Raw genomic sequence first — 21,906 nt, forward strand, 5'->3', positions numbered from 1 at the left:
ATGATTTTTAGAGGTTCAGTAGCATTTTCGTGTCTGACAACTGGAGTAAAAGGTTACAGAATTAGGACCAAGTTCTAGATACCTACCAATAATGTTATTGATATAGTAAATAATTTTTCTAATGCTCTCATTTTAATAATTAATAAAAATACTAAATTAAATAAACTAATTACTAAAACAAAAAAAGCATATTTACTCTGAAAAAATAATTAAAATAGTTCCAAAGGTCTGTGGAATACTATCAAAAAGTTAGATATTAATAATAAAAAAATCAAATAAAAAGTATCATTCATTAGAAAAAAATAACGAATTAATTGCTGATAGATGGAACATTAGCGATATTTTTGCAATGTAGGAGCTGGGCTCGCTAAACAGATTAAAATACAGCAATCTCCTGATTCTCCAAAATCTACTTTTTCTACTTCTACTTTCTACTAAGTTTCTTTGCAGAATTCTTTTATAAACCCACAGCTCGAATGATTCCAGTTTTTTCATTGATGTCGCATTTAAGGTCCAAGATTCCATTCCATAAAATAAAGTCGAAAAAACATAGCACCTCGCCAACCTAACTCTTAGTTCCAATTTTAAATCCCTTGTACATAGCACTCTTCTCATTTTGTTGAAATTTTCTCTAGCCTTTTCTATTCTGATTTTGATCTCCTGAATGTTATCATTTGTGGAGTTTTTTTTGTGGAGTATATTTGTCCATTTGTTCGACGTTGGTTCCGTTTATTAGAAGATTCTCGTTATTTCTTTGAGTTTTCAATATTCTCATAAATTTCGTCTTCATTACGTTCATTGTTAGACCGTACTTTTTTCCATATTCCGCTATTCTGGTCACCAGCCTATGAAGATCTTCAATATTTTCGGCTAAGATCACAGTGTCGTCCGCATATCTAATGTTGTTAATGGGAACTCCATTTACCTTTATTGCGCTGTTTCACCCTTAAAAGCTTTTTAAGGATCTCTTCGGAGTAGGCATTAAAAAGAATTGGCGACAATACGCATCCCTGTCTCACTCCACGTCTAATTTCAATTTCTTCTGACAGCTATTCGTTAACACGTACTTTTGCTCGCTGGTTATAGTATAAATTTAATATGATCCTGAGGTCTTTGTACTCAATCTTCTTTGATTTTAGTACATTCATTAATTATTTATGTCGTAGTTTATCTAATGCTTTACTATAGTCAATAAAACATGCGTATATATCCTGATTGATGTCCAGGCATCTTTGTATCAGCATATTAAGTAAAAAAAAGAGCTTCACGCGTTCCTAGGCCTTTGAGAAAACCAAATTGTGTATCATTAGCGTCAATGTCCAGTTTGTGATATATTCTGTTATGGATGACGTTTAGTAGTAACTTTAACACATCAGACATCAAGCTAATGGTGCGGTAATCAGCTTTTAAATGCAACATACAGTATAGTAAAGTTCAAGTTCTAGATGACATCAAACACTAACTTTTTTACCTTTATTTTACTTACTATTTAAAACATGTCAATAATCTACATACTATTTATAATACAATATTAAAACTTCAAACTTTTCTGAACCATTTTCGAGAAATAGCTTTCCTTGTTTTTGAGAAGCTGTTCAGGATTATCATACTCTATAACCTCACCTCTGTCCATCACAAGTATCTTGTCAGAATCTACGATATTTTCCAACCTATGAGCAATTGTTAGCACAGTACAGGCAGAAAAGTTATCCTTTATACTTTTATTCACCAATGTTTGGGTTTCATTATCCATGTTTGCCGTTGCTTCGTCAAGAACAATAATTTTGGCATTACTTAAAATTGCCCTTGCTACGCAGAACATCTGTTTTTGTCCCAAACTTAAACTAGAAGATGACGCCATAATTTTAGAATCTAATTCTGTAATGAAACCTTTCAAATTTGCTTTGCCAATGGCATTCCAAAGTTCTTCATCGTTAAATTTATTAAAAGGATCTAAGTTTGATCGGATAGTTCCAGAAAAAAGTACAGGATCTTGAGGAATTATTGCAATGTTTTTCCTGAGCGTTTTCAGAGGTAGCGTCTTGATATCAACTTTATCTACCAGTATCTTGCCATGTATTTGATATAATCTAAATATTGTTGAAATAAGAGATGATTTTCCGGCTCCTGTTCGCCCAATTATTCCGACTTTCTCGTTGCTGTTGACTTCAAAACTAACGTTTTTTAATATATGATCTGTCTTATTATAAGTTAAAGACACGTATTCGTATGATATGCTTCCCTTTTTGGGCCAACCGGTAACTAAGGTTCCGTCGTGTTTTTCAGTTTCAATGTCTGTGTATTCAAATACTCTTTCGACTGAAGTCATCATTGTTTCCAGGTCTGTATATACATTCACTGCCGAGGCGATGAAACTTCCAAGCAGGAATGCTTGCGATAAGGCTAGGCCAACGTCTCCAGCACTGGCACCTAAAAATAACATAAATGAATTAAGACGATTGAGCTGAAATGTCTTATACACATAAAACATGCAAATCTTAACAGAAAACTACAAAAAAAATTGAGAGGGAAACAAAGTTTAATATAAATAGTCTTTACGACAGCATACGATAATTATCAAAGCAGACTAGACCAGAGATGTAATAGTGCATATGTAATCCCGACATAAATATACTTATGCCCACATAGAAGAATCGCTAAAGGGCGCTGCATATGAAGCTTTGAGGAAGGAAGAGCTAACCTTCCGACGAATAAATAAGAGTATATTATGGAGTGTTAAACTCGATCCCCAGAAACAGATAAGGCACCGAGCGTGTCACAAACGGCTTACCTTCCAAGAAGTAGACGACAAAACCAATACCGCAATAAACAAAGAATTTTTATATAATGGTAAAAAATCAAACATGTGAACGAAAATGCGAGGAAGTAGAATCATTTTTAGGTGGAAGCAAGTCTGTCAAGATCAAAGATCAGAATTGCCATGATGATTGCCAACCTCCATTACGGAGATGGCATGTAAAGAAGAAGAAGAAGTCTTAGGAGCTTAGGGATGTATACGAAATCTAAGGAGGGAGGACATAAATACAACAAACGTACATACCATCAACATCAATGTAATTAAAAGTCACTACACAAAAGAACTACAGGAGTCCATTGCACAAGGTGTTGCATACAAAATAAAATCATAAATAATCATATATCAAAAATCTAACAATAAATATTTCATCAACGTAATGTTCCCTCCTTTCCACTATTCCCATATTCTCCGCAGGATGCCAAACCATCAAACCACCAGTCATCATTCTCTTTGTATTTATCCCTATGTAGGGTCGGCTTTTCTAATTTCATTTTTTCAAAAGTTTCTATCTTGGATCATATCAAAATTGATATCCTTTACCGATATGTCCTGCGTAAGAGTTTCCTCCCAGGTCTTTTTGTTCTTGCTCTCCTACTTCTTCCAGGCAACCGCAGATCAGTAATTCTTCGTATTGGGTGATATCTCTACGTTGAACATGATCAAACCATCTTCACCTATGCTTTTTCATCCTGACAACAATGGGTGCCACCTCTAGACTTCCCCCAATATACTCATTTCCAATTTTATCCTTTTTTGTCACTCCACTCATCCAACTAAGCATTTTTTTCCACCAGATGCTGTTGTTTCTCTTTCTTTATAGCTGGCCCTATGGCTGTTTTATAGAATTTTCCCTTTAGCATTATTAAAATTTTTCTGTTACACAACACACCACTCGCTTTCTTCTCCTTTATCCATCCAACCCTAATTCTACTGCATAACTCAAAATTTAAATGAACATTTCAAATACTCTATTAACTTTTAAACCTTTTTCCTCAAGAGCTTGTCTCCACTGCTCCCAACTCAACTCCCAACAGAGTAGTATTTAGGTTAAGTTAATATAGTGTATGACCTCTACGGTTGTTGATTACTGTCCTACATCTGTAAGGCAAACTTATGAGCAGATGGTCAATGTCTTGCTGCGGTATTCTGTTTCACTCCCTTGAAAGCCCCTTAAACAGTTGCTGTCTTGTATTAAACGCAATATTTTGTTGTAAAAGGCATCTGCGCAATATGTCCCATACATGCTCAATTGGGTTTAAATCTGGCGAGTGTGCAGGCCATGAAAACCTCAATTTCATTATCTTCGAAGAATGTTCGCACGACCCTGACAGTATGCGGACGTGCATTGTCTTGCTTTATTTGAAATTGGGGACCAGCTTGTTGTGCGAAGGGTACAATAATTAGGTTCAAGAATAATATCGCGGTAGTCTGTTGCATTTAGAAACCGATCCAGACAAACGAGATTAGTTCTTCCACCAAGAGTGATGCCACCCCATACCACTATACTGCCGCCTTGCTGTCTATGAACCTCCTGCACGGTGACTAATCGTTCAGCATTGCCAGATTTTATCAAAATTCTTGTCCGTCTTGTATCTGGTGCAAATCCAAATCGGGACTCATCTGTGAACAAAGTAAAGACCCACTCACGTCTAACCCAATTTGCATGTTCTTCTGCCCACTGCAGTCGATGAGCGCGATTTACTCTGGATAACATAGGCACTCTCACAAGTCTTCGAGCATTTAAGCCTACTTCATGCAGTTTATTTCTAATAGTTTGGCTACTTACAAACACCTGATGGGTCTCTTGCAGCTTCATTTGTAAGTGTGATGCAGTTACAGTGCAATCTCGCAAAGAATGGAACCTGATAAAACGGTCTTCAATCTGGTTGGTTATCATTGTACGGCCTGTATGACGTCCAGCAACAACACCAGTTTCTTGACACCTTAACCACAAATGATTAATGACACTTCTGTTCATGCGTGGACCTCAGCAACGTCTTTTTGACTTCTGCCATCTTGAAGCATTCCGATAGCACGCCATTGCGTTTCGCGATTTAAATGATATCTCTCCATTATTGGCAATGGCAAAACTAAATAAAAATTCACATATATATCGAAAATCAAGTTTCAGTAAAGAAATATTACTTTTTATCCTGTAGAAAAAGAACGCATATTGATTTTTGTTAAATTTTTATAACCATTCTTATTAGCATTACCGCCCAAGTTGGTACAATAATTGACAAAACAACAAAAAAGTTTAAAAACATAAACTTATTTTTGTATTTGCTGCTACCATTGATGTCCCCTAGATTATTTTGATGTGTATATAACCATATACAGGTATTATTAAAACACATAAATTTAAAAATAATTTGAAAAATATAATATAATAATTAAAGTATTGATCAATAAAATAAACTGTGATTTGAGACGTCGCATACACTCTTCTCAATACAGAATTATCATAGCTTGTTATTCTGTATTTATCAAATTACTACTATTATAATTAAACTGTTTACTTACATTTACTTTATTGCCTTCAATCAGTTTTTACTTTATGCGAAATTTAAAAAATGTTAATGTTCGACGTCATACTTGTAATATTATGACTGAAGTCAACTAGCTCATAAGCTAACGTCTAAAGGTGGGAAACTATCATAGTCCTAATGTAATGTAATGTAAATTAGAGGTTTCTATCGATAATTTCTTACCTCTACTACTTTCATCTCTTTTTATTTCACAACGTATTATGTTTTCTGTCTTTTGCGTTATTTTGCCGGTTCTTAAGGCACTCATCACTGTATAGGTATATTATATTTTACTTTTTATGGCTGAACGTTATACACATAGGATTAAAAAGTTATTAAATAATTTATTTTTTGATTTTATGTTTTCATTTAGTGCCGTAATTAAGTATGATATATTACCTGTGTCCATAAAAATAAACGTCAAAATAAGCATAGTTAATAAAGTTGTACTAAGGAAGCTTGCACAGAATCCATATGCGCGGTGATATACATTTCTGGTGTAGTATGTGGAAGTGAACAAATCATGGTGTCTATCAAATTCGTCTGTTAGGATATCTTCAGCTTTATACGCTCTTACTGTTGTTATACCTTCCAAGGTTGCATTTAGGTGACCAATCATTGGGCTACGAGCTGAAAAATAAAACAGAAAATATCCAATGAACATATAATGGGGAGAAATTAAAAGTAAACAGTGTCTAAATGTCTAAAGCAAGGATATTCTCTACCTAGTGTAATTTTTAAATTCTTAATCCAAAAAATTATTATTAGAAGAATCAGATCTGTTCTCATGAATTGAAATTTGTTATTATCATTTGCTGATGAACTAAGGTAAGGAAAGTGTTTTACAACATTTTAGGAACAATATTTACTTTAATTTTATTATCCAGATTTAGCCGTACGGTTCACACTCCCTCTAAGGGGAAAATTCACAGATTCCAGATACCTACGGTATCAAGAGATTTGAGCTCTGGTGGGGTGGTGGGACGTTTTCCCTGTTATCTAGTCCTAGGTGATATGTCACGTTGGATTATTTCCCAAAAAGTTTTGTACGCATCGATGTTGAGAGTAGTATTGCTTTCTGCATGACTTATAGAGATGTTCATTTAGACCCAGTCGTTTTATGTTATCGAAGAGGCTCTTCGGAATGACTCTAGTAGTAGAGAGAATAACAGGTATCATTTGGTTAATTTCCACTTCTTATTTGTATCTGAAGGTTTCTGTACTTGGTGATCTTTCGTTATATTTAACACGCAGACCACCAGTCCCTATTAGTGTTCTATTTAAGTCGACAACAGTGCTCCAAATGTGTCCATAAATACTCCATTAGAAGAAACATCAACTAGATGTGACTGCTTTTATTCATTCCAGGACAGATAAAAAATTAAAATTGGATAAATAAACAAAGCAGTCAAATATTTTGAAGGAAAGATCACTATTTTTCCCTTTTGTAAAGAAGTGTAAGAAGAAGTTATTAGTGCCATATTTAGACTAAAACCGGTAGAACATAGCCTATAGAAAAATTGTAATGGCTTAGTGACCAGAAATGGAATAATGCACTGTTTCCCACGAAGTAGGTTTATCTCTCTCGAAATCAAGCTAATGCCGACTCGTACGATTACATCCAACCAATAGAAAAGAAGTTCTAGACGAAAGTTTACGCAACTTCTCGAGAATCGACAATAAACACAATTTTAATGACCAGACATACTTTTAAAACGGAATACTATATACAGAGTCGCATAAAAATTATTGCGTTCTAAATTAAATAGAATAAAGAAAAAATATATGTTCTTTAGATCGTTACAATATCCATAAGTTCTCTTTCCCCTAGATACCGTGATAATGTGGCTCTTTTTACTTCACTTCGTGGATGATGTTTTTGTGCTTTTGTAAGAAGTGTTTCCACCTTCCGCTGAAGACTTTCTATATTCTTTTTAGACCACTTTACAATACCTAATAAGTAGATAAGTGTACAACATGCGTACGTATTTAAGGCCTTAAACCAATTTTTACTATTGAGATATAAGCGATTTTATTATTATGTAGATTTAGCAATACGGCTCACATTTCTTCTAAGGGAAAATTCAATAATGCCAGATACCTAAGGTATCAAAAGGATTGAGCTCTGGTGGGACTCTGTCTATGTTATCGAGCCCTAGGTAACTGGATAAAGATAAAGGATCTGAAAAGGACTGCCGGGAAAAATTGACTACAAGTAGCGTACAATAAAAAACAATGGAAAGGAAGACTTGAAGAGGCTTATGTTCAGATGTGGACGTGAATGGCTAGACGAAGAAGAAGAAGAAGAAGAAGGTAACTAGTTACGTCGTGGTATTCCTCAAAAATTTTCTTACGCGTCTAGATGTTGAGAGCTATACTGCTTTTAGCATGGTCTTATAGAGATATTCATTAAGACTCAGCTGACTTATGTTATTAAAGAGGCTCTTCGGAATGACTGCAGTAGTAGAGAGAATTACAGGTGTCATCTGGGTACTTTCCATTCACCATTGTCTTCCTATTTGTATTTCTGGCGATTTTTTCGTTATATTTAACACGCAGATTATTATTGTTAGGTATCGCTACATCTATTAGTGTTGTCTGTCCAGTAAATTTATTAACTAGTATGAGATCCGATCTATTATGTGCATGGTTTGTCTGTGAGCACAGTGCGGTCCTAGTAAAGTTTTTAGTTGTCGTTTCCAAGCATTCTATTAGGGACATATTGATAATAAGGGAGATAGTCGGTTTAGAGAAGTTACAGTTTGCTAGCTTGTTCTTGGTGAAGAATCTTTTCTACTAATTCATGGCGTTTTTTGTAATCAGTTCCGACAAACGCCTTGCAGCCTCGATGCCAATCTCCATACTTCGATTTCTGGGTACTCTCTACAAAGTTCGGCATATAGTTGTTATCGATAGCCGATCGTCTCTTGACCGAGGTTTGTAACCTTATAATAAAAGCGCAAAATATTCTCATTCATGGACATAGTCCATTTCATGCGCTGACTCGAGTGAGCGCTGGCTGATATTCCAGCGCAGCACCTTCAGCTAGTTGAGCTCCTGTTGTTGTTTGGCTGATTGTATGACAGGGGCCCGCCTCCTCAACACCCTATCATTGACGTCTCACATGCTGTCACGTCCAGCGCCGGCTCCAGACGTGCCCTGGCAATCCCCAGGCAGCCACTATAAACATAAATTATCATTCATCGTTGGGTGTGACTTTTATACCTACTGCCAGGTGTCAGTTTTTGTTCCTCGCCAGGTATCCCTACTATCCTCTGGGTATTGGTGCTACTAATACCCACAGAGCATCCCCCATTAGCAGGGGGCTGCGTCTGGTAGAAGAACTGACAAAAAACTCCCACAGAAGACGATTTTATTATTATTATTGTTATATTATTATAAATTTATTACATAGTAGTTATCATTATATTGTCATTATAATGTTATTATACTTACTGGAAGCTTCTAGCCGTTTCATGTTTCTGTTGAAAGGCAAATATATTCGTCCCAATGTCACAAGACATATTATTACAAAAACTGTATAAAATATGAACAGATTATTAACCGATACGATCAGTATCACTGTTCCACACATCATGTAGATTACCTACAAAAAATATAACAAATAGATACACAATAACAGTTAAAACAAATAAAATAAAAGTGCATAAGAGTGAACAAAATAGAAAAAATTAATATTACGAATCAGAAGAAATAAAAGTCAGTAAAAATTAAAAAAGTAAATAAACGCATAAAAAGGAAATGAAATGATTGATTATCATCATTAGCTCGACCAACTCTTTGTTGGTCTTCTATGATTTTCCGATATACTGATCTCGTTCATGCTTTGTTTTTTTCCAGTTAGTAATTTTCAAAAGTTTGCAGAGCTTTTTCCACTTGTTCCATATATCTAAGTTTGGGTCGTTCTTTTAATCTTCTCCCTACCGGCGTCTGCCTTATTATTTTTTTTTTGGTATTTAATTCCCCTCCATTGGTTCGACTTGTCCTACCTAGCTCAAACGTCCAATCTTTATAAATGTTACGATGGCAAGTTCTTTGCTGTGTACAATTCAAAATTATATCTTTTATGCAATACATTATTTTCTTTTATCCCATATATATTTATGTTCCAATATTTTTCGTTCAAATATATGTCTGATCTATATGTATCCACCGGTGTTATAATTTGTATATTTGACATTTGGTTTTTCTTGTAATATTATTGGATCTTAGATATTTAATTAGACCATTATATGTTTTATTTTCAGTATAAATCCTTCTTATAACTTCTTCCTGTTGAAGAGCTGACCTGAAAGAGGCTCGTATACAATTGTTATGTTTCTATCACAGGATTCGGTGTAATACTGGCAGATTTGCTATTCTATGTAATATGAGTAGCGTTTGGTCGTAATTTCTCAACTGGATCTATTCATATTTCCTCTTCTTCTTCCATATTTTCACATCCATGTGTTTATTGGTCACTCCATTTATCTCTTGTCTTGCATGGTCAAAATTAAGGGCTTGTCTCGATATGTTTTTTTAGTTTTCTGGGCATGTGACTTATTCATTTATAGGTGATTTTTATGATGGTATTTTTAACAGGTTCTTTTCTTGTAACTATCCATAGGTCTATGTTATTAATCTTCTTTGGTTAAACAATTCTCAGGTATTTGTTAATGAATGTCTACTTTCTTTAGGAGTGTTTTTTCTATCTTTATTATTTTTGATCTTATTTACTTTAACTTGCTTTAACTTTACTAATCTTGTTTAGCGTCTTTTCTGCCAGGTTTGTTTTCTTTCACATATCTTTTTTTGTGCCTCCTGTACTGTCCACCATTCTCCCCAGGTAGCAAAATTTTCAGTAGATTTTGCAACTGCAGCCAGTTTATTTATTTTCAAGTTCAGCTTATGCAGGTACGGTTAGCTCTTCTTCTTATCATCTCTCATTCTTTTTATCACCCAGTCGATTACTATGAGGAATATCGGTGACAATTGTCCTTGTCGTACTCCAGAATCTATGCATATTGGTTTCATCATCTTTCCATTGTGTTTAATCCTTGCAGTGTAATTATTGTAGAAGGGTTTTATTATATTGATAAAATTTTTTGGTATATTTAAGTACTATATTGTACAATAGTACTTTGGCAAAAAATTCTGTTTTAAAATATAGTGAATTTAAAGTTAAATTAAAACAATAATAGGTTGATATGTCCCTTATACTATAATCCTTTCTTAGTTTCATAGGCCTCATAATGAAGTATACATTGTAACCTCCCAAACTCCTAAGGATTGGGAGTAGCGACTTTTCTGTCCACATCATGATTATTAGAAGTTTTTAGCAGGAATTTAATAGTTTTGTTAAAATTTTTATACATTATCATACATTGAGACCACTGGTTCCTCATTTATTATTATTATTATGACCAAAAATATAGAAAACCACGCTGAGAGAAGTAATTCGGGAATCTATCTACGCATAGTAATTAAGATTTTGAGAAAGTATTATGGTGATAATTGATTAGGAAAAATAATCATGAAGATAATTTACCTTCTATAAAAGATGACACGAGAAGCCAACTAACTATTTACTTACCCCAAAAGATTCATTGAGAATATATCCAAGTCTCTCATCCATCATGACCAAATCTTGTGATAGCCTATTAAGAATATTGCCAATAAAATGAGTATCAAAGAAATTCATTACAGCGTTCAAAATATTTTTTACTAAAGCATAGTGTAAGTTTATCGATGCTCTTCTACATATGTCATATATTATTCCAGTTTTGATAATATCCATAACTGCTCCAGAAAAAAGCATTATGTAGTACCATTTAAATGTATTTTTGGCTCTTTCTTGGGATTTATCGAATTCGTGAGTAATATTCTCTTTCGTAAGATCACTGTTTATAATATTTACATTCTTAAATCCATTTATACTGTTACTAACATTATTGTTATTTGTAAAGTTGAAATCTTTCATATCCCCTTTTAATACTGTCCCATTCCTTAGTAACGCAAATGATTTGTTTTGGTGTGGGTCAAGTGGTATTATATCATGCTGCATCAATTTGGCTTTTAAATTTATCACGTGTTGCTGATCATCGACCCTGAAAAAGTTGAAATTAAAGTTTTATTACAATGTGACATTTCAAAAAATGGTTTTTTATCAAATAGTGAACACTAAGTTTCTAATAATCATAATATTTTAAATAATTAATTATTATTAATAATTTGATTAAATCATTGGAGAAATTCTAAAGTATCATTCTAGTAAGTCTTGTTCCTACTCTCTTAACAATGCGCTCTAGTCACTCTAAGGTTCCTCTGTAAGTTGAGCCCAAAGTAAGTATCGCATCTTCGTTCATCACAACTCTAATCTCTCTACGCTAATACTAAGATTTCTGTGCTTTCGCTGTCACAATGAAAACCGTTTCTGTTTTTGGAACCTGAACCTTTTGGAAATTGAATTTGGTGGAACCAAATTCAATCCCTTTTTATTCATCTACATAGCAATGCTTCTAATCCATCCCTCTGTCCTCTAATTTCGTTTTCATTGTAGCTTTCTTTGGCCACAGCCACTAGCTCCCCAACATAACCAGCTCCATTCGAAAATGCAGAAACCCACAATCACAGTATATGTTTGTAAGAATAATTCCAAGACAACATCCCTCAGAATACTTACAATCATATTAAAACTAACTCCTCCTGCATAATCATTGGGTAGATCGAGTAGCTCAATGGTCATATGGTGCTTGTCGTAAACCCGGATAAAGAAGGAATATTGAAGGAACAAGTTAGCATAATAACCTTCGTAAAAAAGATAATAATGCTCGTAGAACCAGAAATGTGACTCTTACTAGGATTAATTTATCGATAACGATACAAGCAAGAACACGAAATACGAACTGGAAAAATAAAAATGTGATGCAATTCGCCAAATGGACTGTAAAGACATTCAACATCAAATATTTATTTACAACTAAAATAATTGAACGACAACAAAATCGACATATGTGCCATCCAAGAAACCAAAAAGAAAGGGAAAGATTAAATATTACATCCCAATTACATAGTAGTGTACAGTGGAGTGAAAGAGAACGAGAGAGCAATAGAAAGTGTTGCTATGGCAGTAAGATTGAGATACAGAGAGTGTATAAGAAAATTTAAATATATATCCCCATGTATCTTGTTATTGAACTGAAACAGAACAACAAAATATAAACGTACTGTCGATTTATGCATCTGAAGATAATAAACCAAAATCACACAGGGAATTTTTCTTTAATCAACTTCAAGACACAATTGTTAAACTAGCGCACCACCAATTAATGGTTATCTTAGGAGTCTTTAACGTCCACATTGAAAATAAAGTATTATCATGAGTCAAACAGAGATTGAACAAAGATACACTGAACGGGAACCAATACTGGAAAACCTTTCCCACTTTACAGGTTGAAATATTCTGACGACCATTTTGTATCATAGAAAGCCAAAGAAACACTTTCATTAAAAGACTACATACGTTGGGTAATGATTTTTTACATTTATCTGTTATTCTCGGCCAAACTGCGTTGGCGACGGCGACAGTAAGCACCCAGCGCGCGCTATTTGCCGCCACCCGCAATGTTATTTTGTTTCTACTTAGTCCAAATTCTAAAGACAAAAAACATACGTTTTTCGTAATACGGTCGTTTACGAAAGTAAACGACCAAGAGGAAGACCACAGATGAGATGGGTTGATGACATTAAAAGAATAGCAGGAACAAATTGTAAATATGTTGCTCAGGATAGAGACCGATGGAAGGAGTTGGGAGAGGCCTATGTCCAAACATGGACGACACAAGGCTAAGAAGAAGACTATGTACCTGTCATGATCTTCAAAGATAATTTAAAATGTAATTATGCTATTTGCATGTTACATTAAAATAACCCTGATAAAAACAACAACAAAATACATTGAAAAAAGGAAAAAAAAATTAAAGTTTTAATCAAACATAATATAACCTTAAAATATGAACTTTGACAGTAAATATCTTAATACTTTGATATTGAACTCAAAAATTCACGAACAACAAATTGTTACGAACATGCATTCGGCGTGGCCCGTGTAACGGTTGCATCTCGAAAGCGACTAGAAGTTTCCGGCGATGTCTCGAGCGCGAAAGAGATCAACCCGTCAAATAGGCGAATTAGAAGTGGGCTACTCCAGAATGTTCAAGTACATAGTGACTTTTATATATAAGCATACCTTCTAGGAGTTAGTTTTTAGTTGATAAGAGATTTTCGTACTGTAAACTTATAAATAAATATATTTATATAAATTCGAACAGCTCGTTTTATTTAAAAACGTTACAAAATAATACCAATCGTATAGAATGAATGTTTATAACCAAAAGTCCTTAACTATTCTTTAAACAATTAAAGATATCAATATTTTTAACTTCTTGGGAAGAAATACATGTAAAACAGATTTCTTTGGAAAGGTTTTCTAACCCCGTCCATTGTGACGTCAGACTTAGGTAATATATTGGAAAAATACGACTCGATAACGAATTTACGATTTATATGTAGAATTTCTATGAAGAATTAACCAAGTAACCCTCATAGAATATGTGTCATTGTTCTTCTTTAGCCTTAAGTAATCCACTTTGGAGCCTCCATCCAATATCACTAATAAGCCATACCCTCAAAATATTTCTAAAGGTGATTCGTGGAAGATTATATAGAAAACTAGAAGATGATATGGATGATACTCAGTTTGGGTTCCGCAAGGGACTGGGAACGAGAGAGGCATTGTTTGCTTTTAATGTCCTCTCTCAAAGATGCTTAGATATGAACCTAGATATTTATTCCTGTTTCATCGACTTCGAGAAGGCATTCGACAGGGTCCGACATGAAAAACTAATAGAAGTACTGAGAAACAAAGATATATACAGACGAGACTTACGAATCATTATCAATCTGTATTGGAATCAAAGGGCCAATATAAAGATAGAAGAACAAAAGTCCGAAAATATAGATATAAAGAGAGGAGTAAGACAGGGCTGTGTTCTGTCACCATTACTGTTTAACGTGTACAGTGAAGCCATATTCCAGGAAGCGATAGCGGATCTGGGTGATGGAATCTCTGTAAACGGAAGAATAGTAAATAACATAAGATTCGCTGATGACACCGTTATAATGGCAGACACCCTGGAATCGCTACAAGAGTTGGTAAATAGAATTAACGATTATTGCATTAGATACGGACTAAAAATAAATAAGAGAAAAACTAAATTTATGATTGTCTCAAAAACGCAACATGGAAATGAAAGATTAATGATAGAGCAAACCCAAATAGAAAAAGTAGAGACATACAAATATCTGGGAACCTGGGTTGATGACAAAAATGACCAAAGCAGAGAAATCAAAGTCCGAAATTGAAACTGCAAGGCAAGCATTTGTGAAAATGACGACAATGTTTACCAACAGAGACCTTCAGTTGCATCTCAGATTGAGGGCTCTAAGATGTTACATATTTTCTATCTTACTATACGGAATGGAAGCTTGGACATTGAAGAAACAACACATAAGAAAAATAGAAGCGTTCGAAATGTGGTGTTACAGAAGAATATTAAAAATTCAGTGGGTTCAAAGGATTACCAATGCTGAGGTACTACGACGTCTAAATAAGGAGTTAGAAATTATGAACAGCATAAAAAGAAGAAAACTAGAGTATTTGGGTCACATAACCAGAGGAGAAAAATATGAGCTGCTGAGAATTATTATGCAAGGAAGGATCCAAGGAAGAAGAAGCATAGGAAGAAGACGCATCTCCTGGCTGAAGAACCTTAGAGAATGGTTTAACTGTAGCTCAATACAACTTTTCAGAGCAGCAGCCAACAAAGTGACCATAGCCGTTATGATATCCAACCTCCGTTAGGAGATGGAACTTTAAGAAGAAGAAGAATCCACTTTGGACATAGGCCTCCCCCAAATCAATCCAGTATTTTCTATTTTGCGCCACTTGCTTCCAGTTGTGTCCTCCGATTTTCGTAATATCATCAGCCCATCTCATTTGTGGTCTTCCTCTGCTTCTCTTTCCTAATCATGGTCTCCATTGTTGTATTTCGTGGTTCCATCTTTTATCCTTTAGTCAGACATTATGTCCTGCGAAGCTCCATTTTAAGCATGTTCTCCTTGCGTCTTTTACTTTGGTTTTACTTCTGTCATTCTTAAGCCTTAAATTTATAAACTATCCAAAATATCCCTAAACAAATGAGAAGAATATGCTATATTTATTAAATTATATAATTGTTTCTTACCACTTTGTCAACAACTTATCGGAATAGCTTTGGGCAAACTGAAAACCTCCACATACGATGCAGTATATAACCATCAAGGCAAATCCACCGAAACCAAAATATTTTTTGTAGTTTTTGTAACTAACACTCCCTTTTTGGATTGTTTCTTCATAAACTTTCTTTCGTTGTTCAACAGTTTGCTCGGCCTCCAACAGTTTCTTATTGTCATTGTTTTCGTTCTCAACCTTTTCGTTTTCTTTTATATTTTCATTTGAAACAGTATTTATGTCCTTAATTTCTTTTAGGCTTTTATTGGTTGGTTTTGTCGTTTTAAATATTTCTCCATTTTTCATAATTACGACAACATCGCTCTGTTTTATGTGTCGTTCTGTTTGGGTTACGAGGACGCATATTTTTCCTTTTAAAAATGTCTGTATACACTCGTTGAATATATAATCCTGGACTTCATTATCTAAAGCAGTGAGACAATCATCTAGTAGGTATATATCACTGATTCTGTATACAGCTCTTGCCAAATTAATCCTGGCTTGTTGGCCTTTACTTAAATTTGATCCTTTGTCGATTAGAATTGTTTCGTCACCTTTTTCTAACATCTTTAAATCGAATTCTAATGCACACACCCGCAGCACATCGGCATATCTAAAAAAATATTATTTTAATGTTTGATAAGAGCTTAAAATTAGAAGTGAATTGTCATCTATTCACAGAAGAAAACGTACATTGAATGTACTACTGAACTTAAACATATGTACTTTATAAATAACTTTGAAAACTGGACTTGGTTAAATGGCTTCAATATTCCATACTAAACGTATGCCGTAGTATTTTCTTCTCGAAAACACCCAGATTATGGGCAATGCCATTCCAATAGTTTCGGAATTCAAATACCTTGGTGTCATCCTTGACAGAAAACTGCCTTAGACTCAACATATTAAATAAACAATTTGTCGCTGCAAAATAGGTATTGATTTACTTAAAATGCTTTGTAAGAGATTGTGGAGTACTGATCAAAATATTGTATTAAATTTTTACCGACACTGTATTACATCTATTTTATGGATTACTGCTGTTTGGTATACGGTTCAGGTAGAATAACTAATTTTCGTATATTTATATTTATACAAAAAAACATAGTGGTTAAAGGCTGGTTATGGACCTCGGAGGTAATATGAGATGTCGACTCTTATATTGCAATAAAACTCTGAGAAATGTTCACCCGTTTCCCAACGAAAGGGTTGGGGGTTCTGGAAACAGAACTCGGCTCTGCCAGTAAGTTCTAATGTCCTAGAAGACATATATGTCGCGTAAACACCGAGTATATGGCGTACAATGGATGTGTACTGGCGCCTTAAAACTGGAACATATCGACTAAAAGAAGAAACCCCAACAGAAAATCCTGGTCCTCCAAGATTGGTGGTTGGAGCGATGGGCAAGTTCATCATCTGCAAAAAACTCTTTTGACTAAAAATTCTAACGCCGAGCCTCGGAAAATGGATGGACACTTACGACGACGATACCTGGCAAAGAAAAAGACTTTGAAAATTGGTACTTGGAACACTCAAGGTATGACTCACAGGACAATGGAAACTTTAACTGAAATGACGAAGCAAAAATGGACATCATAGTGCTCTCTGAAATTAAAAAGAAAGGATAAGGAAATGAACAGATTAAAGACTACATTCATATATGGTCAGTAGTAGAGAAACACGTACACGCTAAATCAGAGGTCTCAATTCTTATAAAAAAATCGATAAAAAAATATATAAAAGACTATGCGTACATCTCTGAAAAAATTCTGACAATAACTGTCACATTTTACGGCATCGAAACAATAGTTGTTGGAGTCTACAACAGATGATTCAAATCAACAAGTTAAAGATTCATTTTATCTAGAGTTATCAAACATTTGTAATAAAAGAAAAAGTCATCAAGAAATAATACTGTTAGGAGAATTAAATGCCAGAGTAGGTTCTCAAATAGAGGATGACGTGGTGGGACGGCACGGAGAAATAGTTAAAAATGGTTCAGGGGACAGCTTAATTGAGCTCTGTCAACTTGTTGGTTTAAAAATAATGAATACCCAATTCCAACATAAAGATATTCATAAATACACTTGGGATCGACCTTCACTCCAACAGAAGTCGACCATAGACTATATAATAATGAGACAGAAATCAAAATTTAAGTGCCAAGACTGCAGAGTAACGAGAGGATCTAACTATGAGACATATCACTACTTTCTTTTAGCTAATCTTTTGTGCCCCTTTAAACAATACTACAAACAGAACACCAAAAGTGAGAGAAACAATACTACACAGTACAAAACGAAGAGATATAAATTTCACCTTTTATTCCAACCAAGTATTAAACATCTTTTTCAATCTAGATTAGAAAAGGAACTAAATGAGGTGGAAAGAAATATAGATGTAGAACAAGAATACAACAACCTCAAAACGATAATAAAAAAAAAATTGCTTATGGAGTATTAGGAACAGAGAACAACGACAAAAAACACCACAAACCTCCATGGATGACAGAAAACGTAAAACAAATGATACAAGAAAGAAAACAAAATATATAAGAAATAACTAACAAATAAAACGTCTAGCAATAGAGTAACATATCAAAGGAAAAACGGAGAAGTACGCATTCAAATAAAAGAAGCAAAAAACAATTTCTGGGAACAAAAATGTGTCCAAGTTGAAAATTTAATTGGTGGTTCTCAGACTACGGAAGCATGAAGAAATATCACCAATCTAAAGAAAAACACCCATAACTCCTTAAGCAACTTAATTCCTATAGAAAAGTGGGAAAATCACTATAAAAATTTACTCCAAGAGTACAGATTGGAATATATGGGAGGGGAATACAGTATGGAGAGACAAACAAATAGTTACATTAATACTACTAACAACGAGGTTCGTACTGCGTTAATTAAAATGAAAAACGAGCGATCTTCAGGACCTGGTAATAAAGCTGTAGAGGTACTCAAAGCAGAAGGTCCACTCCTAATAGAACAAATAATTTTTCTAATGAATCAATGCTGCCAACAACTTCAAGTACCATCTGAATGGAAAACCGCTCACCAAGTGTCCATCTTTAAAAAGGGTAATCGAAAAGATCCTAACTGTTACAGAGGATTAAGTGTCCTACCTACTTTCGGGAGATTGGAAAGATAATAAATGAAAAAATACAAGATGATGTAGAACATCTAATTAGCGAAGACCAAAGTGGATTTACGCCTGGTAGATCTTGCAGTGATAACTTGTTTATACTCCAACAATTAATAAAAAAAAAGAATAGCGGTTGGTACCGAAATACATCTAGCCTTCATCGACCAATAAAAGGCGTATGATATAGTTTCAAGACTTAGGTTGTGGCAAGCTTTACAAAAACTCGGCATTAGTCCATACCTTTTAGGAATAATCACAAAAGTATTCAGGGATAACACTACTTACCTAAAAATCCGAAATAGACTATCAAAGCCAATAAAAGTAGCTAAAGGACTAAGACAAGGATACAGTATGTCACCCTTACTGCTTAATTTACATATTAAGGCAGCCCTCCAAAATTGGAAAAACCACTGCCAGGGAATGGGAATCTCCATAGGAAATTACGTACTGTTCTCCCTGAACTTTGCGGATGACCAAGTCGTCCTAGCTCAAGATACTTTTGATTTAGAATTTATGATAAAGCGTCTATACAGAGAATATGTAAAATGGGAGTTACAAATCAGCATGCAGCAAACAGAATATTTAGTTATCAATTCAGATGCAAGGTTCGAAGTGTTGATACACGAGGACGTGGAAATCAAATAAGTGGAAAAATTTAAATATTTAGGTGCACTCATTGATAAGAACGGCTTGGGAGAAATCGAAATTAAATACCCAATTAATCAGGGACGTAAATTTGTAGAATGTCTGAACTCCTTATGGTGGTATCGTCCCATTTTCAAAAGGAACAAAAAAAAAGGGCAAACCATGGTTGAATCAGTTCTTTGTTATGGCTCTGACGTATGGACAAATAATGCAGACCTGACGAGAAGATTGTTGGCAGTTGAAATGGATTATTTGAGAAAAAGTGCTAGAACATCAAGACTCTAAAGGAAGACCAACGACTATATAAGAAATAACATGAATGCTACAGAAACGGTCATTGACAGATTAGAAAGAAAAGGTTTAAGATGGTTTGGACACCTATTGAGAATGCCTGATGAACGTTGGCCCCAAAAACTTCACAGATGGAAGCCTTCTGGAAGAAGAAAAAGAGGTAGACCTCGACGCTCATGGAATGAAGGTATTAGAAGAGCGATGGAATTGAGAGGTTTGGAGAAGGAGCATGCCCTGGACGGGGAGAATTGGCTTGGGAGAACGGGAATACGGCGATAGCCGTCTCCAAAATGTATTGTATTTATAAGTTGGATCCTGTAATATATATACAAAAAAAACTACTTACTAAAGAACTCACAATTTTTTTAACATTTAATATTTAAATCTCAGTAATATATTTCATAAACTTTTTTATCTTTTATTTTTTTCACAAAAAAAACTCCTTTACCTTTTCGGATCTAGATCTTGTCCAAACAAAATATTTTGTTTAATAGAAGACGGAAATAGCCAGGGATCTTGTGAAGCATATGATATTCTGCCCTCTACACAGACGTTACCAGCATTTAATGGATAACTTTGCAACATTAATTTTAGTAACGAACTTTTGCCTGATCCTACTTGCCCAGTAACCAATGTAAGCCCTGGTATAACTTTGAGGCTAATGTTGTTCAAAATATTTTCTTTGCCTAACGAAACTGTAGCATCCTTGATATTTATGGTTGGTCTGGAGGTTTTTTCCTTTATTTTGGGTATAGGCAGTTCCTTTGCTCGTAGAACTAAGTTTAATCTGGTTGTTGTTGATAAAAACTCATAAGAAGTAGTAATACCTATAAAGTTAAGAAAGATTTTACAAAAGATAAAAATAACTTTAAAATGTTTTTTTCAACAGCGACGCTAAAAGGAATTAAAAGAATCGGTGTTTTAACTTGTACGAAAGGAAACAGAAATACACCGAAATTACTCTTCTGTGTTTTAATATATGTACGAGGGGATTTCAATATATATCAAGGAATTTACAAATGCTACATGCTAAGTAACGCTTGGATAAAAGTTGCCTCTGCTAAAAACGCTGTAGCAGGCTTTAAAGCTACGTGAATATTCCCTTTTAACCCAACTGCAGTGTCGGAGTACGCCTCTGTTAGCAGCTTGGTATACATAATACCTAATCCAAAAGTATTTCAAAGCTTATAAACAGGCTCTAGTTCATCCATAACATCGCCTGTTCTAAATCCAATAACCTGTGCCAACAATGAAACGTCTATGTTTAAAGCAATACCGAGTACATCCAAAATGCTATCTGCTACACGAAAAATGATCTGCACTAACAAATCAACACTACCTGAGTCTTCAAAAAAAAAATGCTTCAGGCTGAGAAAGACTTACGACAAGCTACAAATCAAATGAAACAACTTTTATTGCTTCTAATAACGATGTTGCGGAAATACTTACTACCAATATTACATAAAGCTGTTGACGCGAGAAAATAGATAAAGCACGGGGGCATTTAAACTTCTGATTTTCATATACAGTTAAGAAAAGCCAAAGAAGAAGAAAAAAACGTCAAATAAGAGAAGATAAAAATTTAAAAAAGAAAAATTAAGAGCAAAATAAGAGATTAAAGCTGTAGAGATTATGGAAGCTAGAAAGCAAAACGTTGTTCAGAAGATTTCAGAAAGCAGTGAGGACAAAGAAGAACCAATACTCTGCGATTCAGATATTGATACCAAAAATGAAGAAAACTGTACTAGGTGTGGGGAAAATTAATACGCTACCCAACTTATTGAGAACCGGTTATAATGTGTCATTTGTTCATTTTGTATTCATGAAAACTGTACCGAATTTGACAACACGTGTTCTAAATGTTACCAGAAAAAGTGAACGGAATAAAAGCAGATGTGCTCTGCTTTCTTCTCTCACGTGTACTTCGCCCTTTTACTCTGGCATAACTGAGAGTGTTTATAAAGTTGCATCCGCTCTTTAGGATCAAATGTTCGGTACATTTGACACAATTGCCAAATATATTATTTAAAAGAAAAAAGCTACTGGGCCACTTATCCTTGCGATAACAAGCCCTGCACTCCCCTACTTGAACTAAGTGTTTTGCCAAAGAATCGTTTCATCATCATCATCATCACTGGCTTGACAAC

At 34.5% G+C, this 21,906-nt stretch overlaps 1 protein-coding gene across 2 annotated transcripts in view; it reads right to left on the reverse strand.

Moving 5' to 3' along the window:
- Positions 1–1,448: 1,448 nt before the first annotated feature.
- The window catches only part of LOC140432693 (ATP-binding cassette sub-family C member 4-like), a 37,577-nt gene continuing 17,119 nt past the window's right edge, over positions 1,449–21,906 (reverse strand). The window contains exons 6-11 of one of the 2 annotated variants that reach the window (XM_072520749.1): positions 20,208–20,586; positions 15,651–16,289; positions 10,940–11,453; positions 8,803–8,953; positions 5,746–5,976; positions 1,449–2,430 (exon numbers count right to left, since the gene is read on the reverse strand). In XM_072520749.1, the coding sequence (XP_072376850.1) occupies positions 1,532–2,430; positions 5,746–5,976; positions 8,803–8,953; positions 10,940–11,453; positions 15,651–16,289; positions 20,208–20,586 (2,813 nt within the window). In that variant the 3' untranslated portion in view covers positions 1,449–1,531. The remainder of the gene's footprint in view (positions 2,431–5,745; positions 5,977–8,802; positions 8,954–10,939; positions 11,454–15,650; positions 16,290–20,207; positions 20,587–21,906) is intronic. The other variant, XM_072520750.1, reaches the window with a different exon arrangement.

Source organism: Diabrotica undecimpunctata, chromosome 1 (assembly GCF_040954645.1).
Source record: "Diabrotica undecimpunctata isolate CICGRU chromosome 1, icDiaUnde3, whole genome shotgun sequence".
Taxonomy (NCBI): domain Eukaryota; kingdom Metazoa; phylum Arthropoda; class Insecta; order Coleoptera; family Chrysomelidae; genus Diabrotica; species Diabrotica undecimpunctata.